The sequence below is a fragment of the Idiotropiscis lumnitzeri genome, chromosome 11 (assembly GCF_059441095.1).
Source record: "Idiotropiscis lumnitzeri isolate Australia: NSW breed Sydney's pygmy pipehorse chromosome 11, RoL_Ilum_1.0, whole genome shotgun sequence".
Taxonomy (NCBI): domain Eukaryota; kingdom Metazoa; phylum Chordata; class Actinopteri; order Syngnathiformes; family Syngnathidae; genus Idiotropiscis; species Idiotropiscis lumnitzeri.
Genome location: NC_142401.1, coordinates 9,010,112 through 9,021,583, shown reverse-complemented (window position 1 = coordinate 9,021,583; position 11,472 = coordinate 9,010,112). Strand labels below are relative to the sequence as shown.

Below are 11,472 nucleotides of genomic sequence, written 5' to 3'. Positions count from 1 at the left end.
AATTAATATTCCGTCGGAGTTAGTGGCAAACCACGAGAATTGCCAGTGTTCACTGCACTGTAGCTTAAGCATGACCGCGAGGAGGACACGGCCGGAAAGCGCGCTATCCACATGCCGTTGTTTTCATCATCGCTTTTTCACATTACTTATTTCCCGACCGAGTACGGTGAACTCGCTTTGCCAAACCAACCAATCACGAATGGGTGCGCGTTGCCCGCGAAACGAAGCGGCGGTCTCGGATTGGCTCACAGCGTCCATGGGGCGTATTTTTTGTGCCATCTTGACCGAATATTTAGCCATATCCAAGGTACATTAATTTGATATCTTTGCGGTTACGCGACCGTATGTCCGTGGACAGGCAACAGTGGAAGGGTTAAATTACGGCCATGTGAGCGGCCGGGTTTGGGTGCTTCGTCGTGACCAGAGCGGTTGAAACGAAGATGACGCCGCGTCGCTCCTGTAATGACCGGCTAGCTAGGCTAACAGCTAGCATGTCCGCCGCTGTGGTTCAAGCCTGAGCTGACATTTAGCGAGGTCCTTTTTTCTTCCCCACCCTCCCTCCTGTTTGTCACTCGCACTGCCGAGGACCACTTTTCACGGTAAGTAAGGCAGACACGTATGGCGTTTGGAACCTAATTCGGGAATTTGCCATTTTGTTGTACGAGTCGTGTCTGTATATCTATGTGTTTAGTGCCCTGTCCGACAGAGAAACGCTATCATAGATATCCTTGCTTTTTTAATTTTATTTGCCATGTATGAATGCAAACGGACTAACGCTATAAAAGGCGACTATAGCCATGACGTGTCGTCTAATGTATGCATACATTTAAATGTCGCATGTCAGTACGGTGCATATTATGTATTTTCTGCTGCTCTTGGCATAATATAATTGTGTCGCTTGTTGCCTCTGTGCTGTTGTAAGCTCAAAATGGCTGACGGACGTTGAGCTACTCGGGTTGGTATTTAGCGCTCCTCAACCGAACTATACACAGCAACAAGCCCAAAAAATTTTTTTTACCGAATTTTGATTGGACTTAGATGTGCGTGACAGCTTTATTGGCTCCCGATTGGACCAATGGGGACAGAGACGGGGCGTCTGCTTACAGTCGGCGAACTCACGTCGGCCAAAACATTAGGTACACTTGTATAGCTCAACAGCCGCCAAATAAAAGTTCCATCAACAAGTCTGCCTTTTAAAATAATTTATGCGTTTAACCGCTTATAACTCGACCTTATCAGGCTAGTATAATTAGCGTATTTAGCGAAACAAGTGGCATACTATAAGAAACAGCCACAAGCATTATACAGTGCGGTTATACCACAGTAATAAACATATTGTTAAGTATCTCCTTTCACAGCTCAATCAGCATTTGACCACCTAAATTGGATTGCGTATTTAGTCATGAGTTAAGCAAACTGTTGGTTAAATCTGCAGTTGCAACATGCATTACAGTCACATTGTATTTTTATTACACCCCTCATGCAAATGATCGTGATAGATGCTCCTTTTAAAGATGTATTTTCTCACGTTTTTTGTCAAAATACCTCAACAATCACAAATTACAGCACACTTACACACACCATTTCATGTCTTGTGGAAATTATCCTGTTTTGAGAGGGCCCCAAGTAAGTGGGCCAGCTCTCATCCTGCCTCATTTGCTGCTGGGCCAATAGAGAGTCTGGATTTTGTTACCATGACAACTAGGGATAGCGCTTGGTGATTGAACAGGCATGCTTGCTGCATCTACTTAAAGTAACACACCCCAAAGTGTATAGAACATGTGATGTTCTGTAAAGAAAATGAAAGCAGGCACTTGTTTACAAGACATTCAGAAGTTATTTTACCATAAGATGTCCCCTTTAATATAGCTAGAATTTTACGCTCTCACAATTGTTAGTCACAGCACTATATATTTTCTTTTGCTTGTGTTTAAGTTTGCTGGTTTAAGCCCCCCCATGCGGAAGGTGAGAAGGTGGGAATGTAAGACAGCTGTAAGTGGACTCAACATGGGTCGCGGCCGAGGCAGAGGGCGAGGCAGGGGCAGGGGCTCGGCGGGCCAGTTACGTTCGCCCTCGCCCTACAGACTGCAGCTCTCTCCTTCTAGGGAGACGCTGACATACGCCCAGGCACAGAAGATCGTGGAGGTGGACCTGGATGGCAGGCTGCACCGGATCAACATCACCGATCCTCTGCCAGTGATCACAGAGGACGAGATGATGGCCCAGGACATTGTGGAGTGCAATAGCAACAAGGAGAACAGTGTGCAGACTCAGAGGAGGAAACCCTCAAACAGCAAAGGGAGGAGGAATTGCAAAAATGCATCGCAGCAAAACAAACGATCCAGCTCCCAGCAGCAAACGGCATCTACCAATTTCCTCCAGCTCCAGACTCCACTCCCGGAGCCCACCTTCCGCACACTCGGCTCCGTTTGCCCACCGGAAGCCTCTCCTCTGCCATCCGCCTACTACCGCTTCATCGAACAGTCCGGCGAGGAGCTGGACAGAGTGGCCGAATACGACATGGACGAGGAAGACCTAGCCTGGCTGGAGATGGTGAACCAGAAGCGAGTATCCGATGGCCACGCGTCCGTCTCCGCCGACACTTTCGAGCTGCTGATCGACCGCCTGGAGAGGGAGTCCATCTTGGAGTCCCGCAGCCAGGCGTTGTCCCAGTGTGCCGTGGACGAGGACGCCTTCTGCTGCGTGTGCCTGGACGACGAGTGCCTGAACAGCAACGTCATCCTCTTCTGCGACATCTGCAACCTGGCCGTGCATCAAGAGTGCTACGGCGTGCCGTACGTACCAGAGGGTCAGTGGCTGTGCCGCTGCTGCCTGCAGTCACCCTCCCGCCCTGTAGATTGCGTGCTGTGTCCCAACCGAGGAGGTGCCTTCAAGCAGACCAGCGACGGACGCTGGGCCCACGTAGTGTGTGCCATATGGATCCCGGAGGTGTGCTTCGCCAACACTGTCTTCCTGGAGCCTGTGGAGGGAGTGAAGAACATCCCCCCTGCCCGTTGGAAGCTCACCTGCTACCTGTGCAAGCAGAAAGGGCGGGGCGCGTCCATCCAGTGCCACAAAGCCAACTGCTACCGCGCCTTTCACGTCACCTGCGCCCAGAAAGCCGGACTCTACATGAAGATAGACCCTGTCCGGGAGACGGGCGTCAACGGCACCACCTTCTCCGTGAAGAAGACTGCCTTCTGCGAGCACCACTCCCCAGTGGGGTCTCGGCGGGACGGGTCCGGAGATGAGTCGGTGGAAGGGAGACTGGTGGGAGGCAGAGGAAACCGAGGGCAGCGGTCGTACACTCAGAGCTCCCCCACTCCACCGGCAAAGAAGGCATCCAAGGGTCAAAAGAAGAAGAGCACGAAAGGGTCCACGCGTCGTTCCAATGTGCCTGTCCTGCTTGTGCCTCAAATTCCCTCTCACAGGTGAGATTATCACCTTGCAACCATTTTCCATTCTCAGTGAAAGGGAGGAGGCAGCCTGTTACAGCTGATTGAAATGAAACATACTACTGTATATGAATTGTTTCCTATTGTGTTAATGAAAACTCTGGGACTCCCTCTACAACAGGAGATATTAAATCCGTCACATCCAGACTGCAAATTCATGTCGCATGCGCGACACCCCTCCTTGCTAATTTATCGACAGTGAATACCAGCGGCAATAAAGCTAGAACTTCATCATCAAGCCGCCAAAATACACTGTGTGGATCTGTGCAACGCCAAGCAAATAGACCACGCCCCCATTTTGCTAAATTAGATCTACAGTAGCTGCGCTTACCTAATAGCTTTTGGCATGATGAGTACTCGTGGGAATAAATGTGTCCTCTCTACAGGCTGAACAAGATCTGCACAGGAGTGGAAGTCCAGCGGAAGAATCAGTTCATGCAGAGACTTCACAATTACTGGTTACTCAAGCGACAGTCGCGGAACGGGATGCCCCTAATACGTCGACTTCACTCTCACATGCAGGCCCACCGGACGGCCGAACAGGTGAGGAACGGTAAAAAAAATTAAGGAATTATCTGACCCAGTGATTCTCAGTCATTGATACTGTCAAAGATCATCAGGTGTGCCATTAGACATTATAGAGGTTCACTTAAGAGGTCTGAAAATTATTATTTATGGCAAATAATGTTAGTAATACAACATAGTAATAGCATTGCGTTCAACTACGGTCAATTTGTAAGTAAATTGAAATGAGATTGAAACTATGTCAGTATATACACAGTGTTGCACTGCATAGTCTTGACTTTGCGGATTTATTTTGGAACCTACCTTTCGTTATTTGCTGGAAAAAAATCCCCAATTTGTTATTTTAGGCTTAATATTGCTTTGGCATCTTGGTGTCATGAGACTGAATTGATGTGCATTGAGAGCTTCATTTAGACAAAAGTAGTGATTTGCCATCATCTTGTGGTATAGCATCATAGGAACTATGTTGAAGAGCTTCATATAGACCGATGGAATGCATTGCTTGCATCTTGTGGCATGCATAGGCAATTGTGAATTGTAAGGGCGGCATTAATTTCTCACCGATTTTTTGATATTTGCATGAGGGCCTGGTCTCTCTCCCTTGTGAATAGCGAGGGAACACTATTCATTTTGTACATGCTGTACCTTGAGACCGTGTACCGTTCTAAGGACAAATATGTGCTTTGGCTCTCATCGATGTTCGGAAACATTGATCTGTTTGACACGTGTTTAATATTAGCGTTTTCTTGTGTGTTCAGAAGGAGCCAGATGAGAAGCTGTGTGCTGCCCGAGAGGAGCTGCGTTACTGGCAGAAGTTAAGGCAAGACCTGGAAAGAGCCAGACTTCTGGTGGAACTCATTCGCAAGAGAGAGCGCCTAAAGAGGGAACAAGTGGGTCATGGCTTTGATTTCAGTGGGGGTTCTCACCAAAGCCCGAGCATTCAAACCCTGGCATTTCCTTTTCAGATGAAAATTCAGCAGGCTGCCACGGAGCTGAAGCTGACACCGGCGCTGGTGCTCCTAAGGACCACCTTAGAGCAGCTGCAGGAGAAGGACACGGCCAAAATCTTTTCTCAGCCCGTCAATCTAGCAGAGGTTGGTGCACGTGGGGAAGAGTTTAAAGCATTTGTTCGGTTACCTGTAATTTTGCAGCCATTCACACACTGCCGTCATGGTTGTAACGAGAGATGTCCCGATCCGATTTTATGATCGTAAATCGGGGACAATCACTTGATTTCCACCTGAGCTGGAATCGGGTGAAAAAGATTGGTGTTATTATTTTAGAAACATTTAAAGCTAAAGAAAAGTAATTAAAATCTGCTAAAACTTTTTTTTTTTTTTTTTATTAGCTGGCCTGACAGTTGATAAGGAATCAGGTCAATTACGAGTATCGATAATGGACTGAGAACTTCTACATTCTTAACTCCCACCCCAAATTAAGATATACGGGAACTTTTGTCAATGCCAGTTTTAAAACTTTCCTAATGATTGGTCGTGGCTCACGTTGTCATTCAAATCATTCACGAGGTCCCAGACTACCTGGAGTTCGTATCCCAGCCCATGGACCTGTCCACCATGCGGGCCAAGCTGGAGGGCCACGCTTACTGCTCCGTTGCAGACCTGGAAGCGGACTTTGAGCTCATGATCTCCAACTGCCTCAAATACAACTCCAAGGACACCCTCTTCCACAAAACGGCCTTGCAGCTGCACGAGGTGGGCGGGGCCGTCCTGCGCCACGCCCACAGGCAATCGCAGAGCATTGGCCTAGACCCGAGCACCGGCATGCACCTGCCCGAGTCCCCAAACAAGCACGGCTTTCAGCAGTGCACCTGGGATGACGGTGAGGCACAATTTAGGAAGTTTAATTTGCCTCAGCGAACACCCCGCAAATCCACACTCACGTTTTTGTTCTCCCTCTCAACCAGTCGACTCCCTCTTGGATCCCGACAACAGGCTTCACTTGAGCACGGATGAGCAGATCAAGGCCTTGCTGGACAAATTGGATGTGGTGACGTCCATGCGGACCAGCGGCGGACGAACCAAACGGATTCGACTACTGCGGCGAGAAATCAACACGCTGAGGCAGAAAGTGAACCAGCATCAGCTTAACACGCACACGCTTAACACCAAGGATGAAGTGGAAGAGGAGGATGTCACAAAGGAAAAGAAGAAGGCAAAAAGGAAGTTTCTGGATAATGGAGTTGTGGCCGCAGGTAACAAAGCTTCTTAAAGATGGAGATCTTACATGTGACCATTGTGGTTCATGATGCATGTTTTTCTCATACAGATGACTCCCCTCCCGTGTTAGAACCCCCGTGTCCGGCATCGTCGCCGCTGCCAGGCGATGCTCCACTGGAACCGCCCATACTGGGCATTGTAACGGGCGGGCGGCGATCGCCCGGGCGCTCCTACAAGCGGCAAAGATCGTCACGAAGTGGCAGCAAAAGCCAGGGCGAGGACGAGGCCGAAGTAGGCGAAACGCCGTCTTCCCGAACAGTGGCCGTGCACGAGGGCACGCCGCTGGGAACACCCCCGGCTAGGCCCGCAGTGGGCGTCGGCCGGCGCACATCCGTCCTGTTCAAGAAGGCCAAAAATGGCGCGAGAGTCGGCAAAAAGAAATCTCCACCGCAGCACAATGGCAAAGCGACGGAGGATCCGAGTGACGGCTTAGAAGGCGTCTGCGCCAACATCACCGTCTTACCACCCACTCCTCCCTCGCCTTCTTCACGCCACCTGAGGTCTCGAGGCCACAGCTCAGACAGCGAGGCGGAAAACAAAGACTCTGGTGAGGCAGGTGAGCAACTACTTGTTTGTGTTTTGTGGATCCCTGAAACAGGGAAATGTTTTTTTTTTGTTTTTAATTCAGCCTCCAAAACAAGTATAACTCACCAACGTTGCATTTTGGTTGTATGTGTTTCATAAGTAGACCTACAAAATAAAAAGATTCAAGAGGGTCATTTCCACGGGTCCTTCAAAGACATTCCTAGAAATTTTATGTGATTACTACCAAATTTGAATGACATACGCTAGACAGATAGACGGCACTCACTAGCAAACAATGTGAGTTAGCATCATTGTTGTGGGTGGCAAAGTTTGGCTCGGAAACGCAAAACCGTCCTAAATGTTTAGAAATTTCAGCCCCTCAAGCCAGGAAGTTTGCCATTTTGCTATATAGACCTCAGATGGTGAAGAATTTTCTTCATTGCGTGTGGGCAAAACATGACGACAGCAAATTCTGATGACTCACCTCCACAAGGTCAGAGCTTGAGCAAATGTCTGGTGTGCCATTTTGAGTGAATTAGGCCTCAAACTTTCATCTAAATCAGCCCCAATCACAAGCGGGTACTGTATATGTGACAAACTGGCAATGCTATGTTGAATAATTTTCAATGATTTGACATTTACATTTGGAGCAGTTAGCAAATTTTATTTTGTTTTCAGGTTTAGACCTAACGAACGGGAAACACGCCTTCGAGGAACACGACGAAGACCACAAACTCAAGTGAGCGGAGCGCACTGACCTTAGCTGCTGAACGTTGACTAGGAATTAATGAATTCTCTCTGCAGCTGCGCGGCGTCGCCTCCCAAACGTAGCCGAGGAAAACCCGCTCTGGCCAAGGATCCCATCAATGACAACAGAGACATCGCTGAATCGGGTTTGTGGGACGACAGCCTTAGGCTACATACACGTCAATGTGACAATGTCGACTTTTGAACTTTCAACTTCACTTATGAACGTTTTTTCCAAAATTAGGTTTCTTGACCATTTCTGGGAAAATCAAATCATTGGCTCATATCCCCTTCAAATGTCAAATTTGACACCATTGTCCCATATAGTGAGTGTACAGTACAGTCAATTTGAACGATCACAATATACAAATAGAAAAGGACAGTTAACCACAATTTAATAAAAGTAAAGTGAAACTACTCACCCGTTTTTTAAGGCATCTTGACAAATGCTTGACAGACAAAAAATTTTCTTGGCATGTTAATAAATTAATAAAAATAAATAATTCTATCAAAGTAAACAAACCATAACAGCGACTTGTCACACTCAGTTTGAAAATGATTGTTTTGGGGGGGATATATATAATTAAGCCACTGTAACCTCATCCCACTGGAGTGAGCCCGCGTTCACACACGTTGAGAATCACTGATTAATGATCAAGCTTTCTCATCCATATCAATTGTTCTTGTTGCCGTATGTTGTCCACAGGCAAACCTACACTTCTTTGTCCAGACAGTGAGACAGAGTTGGCCCCTCTAGATCTGGTGTGGGCCAAATGCAGAGGCTATCCATCATACCCGGCCATGGTGAGAAAGAACCAACAATGCGCGAGGGCCTCGCTTCCGCCAAAACGCTGAAAGAGCGATTGTTCATAAATCCTCCTCCCTGTGGCAGATTGTTGACCCCGACATGCCCCAGGAAGGGCTTCTCCACAACGGCATCCCCATCCCAGTGCCTCCTGTGGAGGTCCTCAAGCTGGGCGAGTGGAGGCGGACAGAGGCTGGACAAAAGCTCTTCCTGGTGCTCTTCTTTGACACCAAAAGGACCTGGTAAGATCCGGAATGGCCCGACCCAAATTGTTGGGTTTCCGACACCATTATTGAGCTGTATAGGTTAAAGATCACATGAATACAGGAAATGATTTATCAGCAAAAATTGGAATCTGAGCAGGGGTGCGTTGGAGTGGGAGATTATAAAAAAAAAAATAATAGTCATGATTATTTGATTGATACTGAAATTGCAAGTAATTAAAATGTTTAGTCATTGATTTGAAAGTTCAATTTCAACCAACAAAATTGAACTAACTCACCTCTACCATCATACCCTCATGCCTATTCATCCCTGCACATTGAGCATTTTATTATTTTTTGTCATGTATAAATTGACCTTGTAAATATGTGAAATTTAAGTTCTCTTGCATTTTCATTCTGCTGCATCCAAAAATTTGTTGCATTGCATTTTTTGCACACATTAAAACCGTACTTGGTTGTTCTGTTTCTATTTTCACGAGTTTTGGGATTTACGGGGCTAACCTGGGACTTTGGGTATCATATTTTGTGCCACATATCATATGGAAATGTGTGTTGGTAAAAACAAAGACCAGAAAATAAATTAGTAACATCGTAAAAGAAGAATATACAAAAAAAATAAAATAGGAATAGGAATAAACGCACTCTCGGAAGCCGATGCTAATTTCTCATCTGCATGTCAATAGGGTTTTACATTGACTTTACCATTAGCATTGGCGAATGGCTATGTTTTTAAAATGAATTGTCTCGTATTTTACTATACAATGTGTGTAATTCTTCTTATTGTGTAGATAGTTTTACAGTAAACCCCAACTGGGGTGTGATTAAACAAGTTTAAAGCACACTGAGGGAGGGCGGAATCACAAAATGTCACATGCAGGCACTCCAGAGTACTGACTTGGTGTATAAGTGTAATTAAAGTCACTTGTCCATAATAGGTCCCCCTTAATTTTCAGGCAGTGGCTCCCTCGGGATAAACTGCTGCCCATGGGAATGGATGACACGGTGGACAAACTTCGCCTGATGGAAGGCAAGAAGCCAAGCGTTCGCAAGTCGGTGCACACGGCATATGACCGGGCCATGATGCACTTGAACCGCATCAGAGGAAACCTTAACTTCGCACCCACATCCAACTTTATATGAATTTTCTTATTTTTTGACGTTGAACTTCAAACAAAACGGGAACTTCCCTGGGTGCTCTTACAATGAAGGGTATGTAGTGGCTCAGAAGTGGAAGGGCGTTTGACACAACAACTCGTCGCTTTGAGTTGAAATCAAATGATTTTTATTTTTGACATTTTAGCCAAAGTTCTGCAAGTTTTGTAAATACTGAATTCTGAAAAGGGAAACGTGTATTTAGATTGTATTTTGTGAAAGTCTAACTTAACACTTGCTTCGTGGCTGGACTTATACACGCCATTATAAATAGTAGACAAAAGATAATACAGTGGAACCTCCTAAAATAAGCTGCCGTGGTTGACTTCAAAGGTGTTCCAATTTCAAATCAAATTTTCCTTATAGGAAATACGGTGAAGTCTGTTGCTCTCATAAAATCTTTGCCAACTGTACAGGTAATGTTTTGAGTACCTTGCCTAAGGGACATGAGCCACTGTATGCATTATGTAGCAAAATAAAACTAAAATAGAACACAACTACTCACCTTTTTTAAAGGCATGACCGACATCTAATGGAGAGTCAAAAGTAAGATGATCGGTAGAAGTAGAAAAAATAAAACAAATTTTAGACTTCTAAGATTTAAGTCAAAACATAAATGGGCGCTGGGGGATCGTAATCAAAGGACCAAGTCTTTTGTTTTTAAGTTAGATTTCTTTTAGGAACTCTCGTCTGAAGAAAATTCTTTTGTAAAAAATTTTTTAAAAAGTCACATGACAATTTTTTTTCTTTTAAACAAAATTATTAGCATTGGCAACTGGAGACATTTTCTTGGTAAAATTGATCTGTGTATTTAATTGATATTTAAAGTCACTATAAAGTCAAAATAATTTTGACACCACAGAGAGTGTTTAACTGAGAAGTTTGAAAAAGTCAAGCATGAAATGAGACCCGAATTCACTTCATAAAATGTGTAATTGTATTGTTCATATACTGAGCAGCATCCATCCAGTGGTTTTAGTCACACTTTTCCTCTTTGCCTCACTGGTGTCAGTTTTCTGTGGTGACATCATAGAAAAGGAAAAGAAAAAGCTCATTTGGGAGGTTCCGCTGTATAATATTTGATTTTTTTTGCAGAACATAGTATATTATAGTCCAGCCATGATGAGATATACAGCACGTGGGACTTGTAGTCTGTACTTGCGTTTTTCCATATTGTGAAAGTGTATGTGGAGTACCTACTAAGCTCATACAAAGACTACTGCGGTCGAGCAACTTCTTAATCGACTTGAAAAGCACAAACTGGCTCCGGTGTTTGCGTCTGGCACATATAGTGCGATTATGATTACCAAGCGTAGTAAAAGGTGCATGTGTATAGTTTTGTACATATGTAAATGTTTGTTTATAACAGCTAACGGGAAGTAATTTAAAAGGAATGCGATTTTAGAATTTTAATTTATAAATAAGAGAAAAAACACAGCAGTTGAGAGTGTTATTTTAAAGCAAAGACAGTCATATATGGGAAGACTTTTTTGTGTGTACGATGCTTAGTAGCTCTTTGTAACAATGACATGTCAGAAAGATTGTTTAAAAAACAAAACAAACAAAAAAAGTCACATGGCACAAGAACTGAGCTGAACTAAGGTATTCATTACCCTGGCAGGTCTCTTCTGTGAAAGGCCATATTTTCTCACACAACAATAAAAACTGTTTGAATCAACCGAATACTGCCTTGTTTTCTTTTCCCATCGAAGAGGAAGACCATAGTATGTCGCTTAAAGGATGACAAGATCCAAGTTGTCCCATTTTTCACTAACAAGTTCAGTTTATATATTATTTGATAA

The 11,472-nt window shown here is 45.0% G+C and overlaps 1 protein-coding gene across 3 annotated transcripts; it reads left to right on the top strand.

The window, feature by feature from the left end:
• The first annotated feature begins 242 nt into the window (after positions 1-242).
• brpf3a (bromodomain and PHD finger containing, 3a) lies at positions 243-11,353 on the top strand. 3 transcript variants are annotated; one of them, XM_088308159.1, is made up of 13 exons: positions 245-599; positions 1,936-3,431; positions 3,842-3,998; positions 4,739-4,870; positions 4,946-5,074; positions 5,507-5,819; positions 5,905-6,192; positions 6,267-6,764; positions 7,421-7,481; positions 7,547-7,635; positions 8,196-8,293; positions 8,382-8,536; positions 9,472-11,353. In XM_088308159.1, the coding sequence occupies exons 2-13, from the start codon at positions 1,957-1,959 to the stop codon at positions 9,656-9,658; spliced, it is 3,582 nt and encodes a 1,193-aa protein (XP_088164285.1). In that variant the 5' UTR covers positions 245-599; positions 1,936-1,956; the 3' UTR covers positions 9,659-11,353. The 3 variants fall into 3 exon arrangements, 2 of the variants coding, with proteins under 2 accessions (XP_088164285.1, XP_088164284.1); XM_088308158.1 differs by having other exon boundaries at positions 246-599; positions 6,267-6,773; XR_015845745.1 differs by lacking the exons at positions 8,196-8,293; positions 8,382-8,536; positions 9,472-11,353 and having other exon boundaries at positions 243-599; positions 6,267-6,769; positions 7,547-7,591.
• The last annotated feature ends 119 nt before the right edge of the window (positions 11,354-11,472 follow it).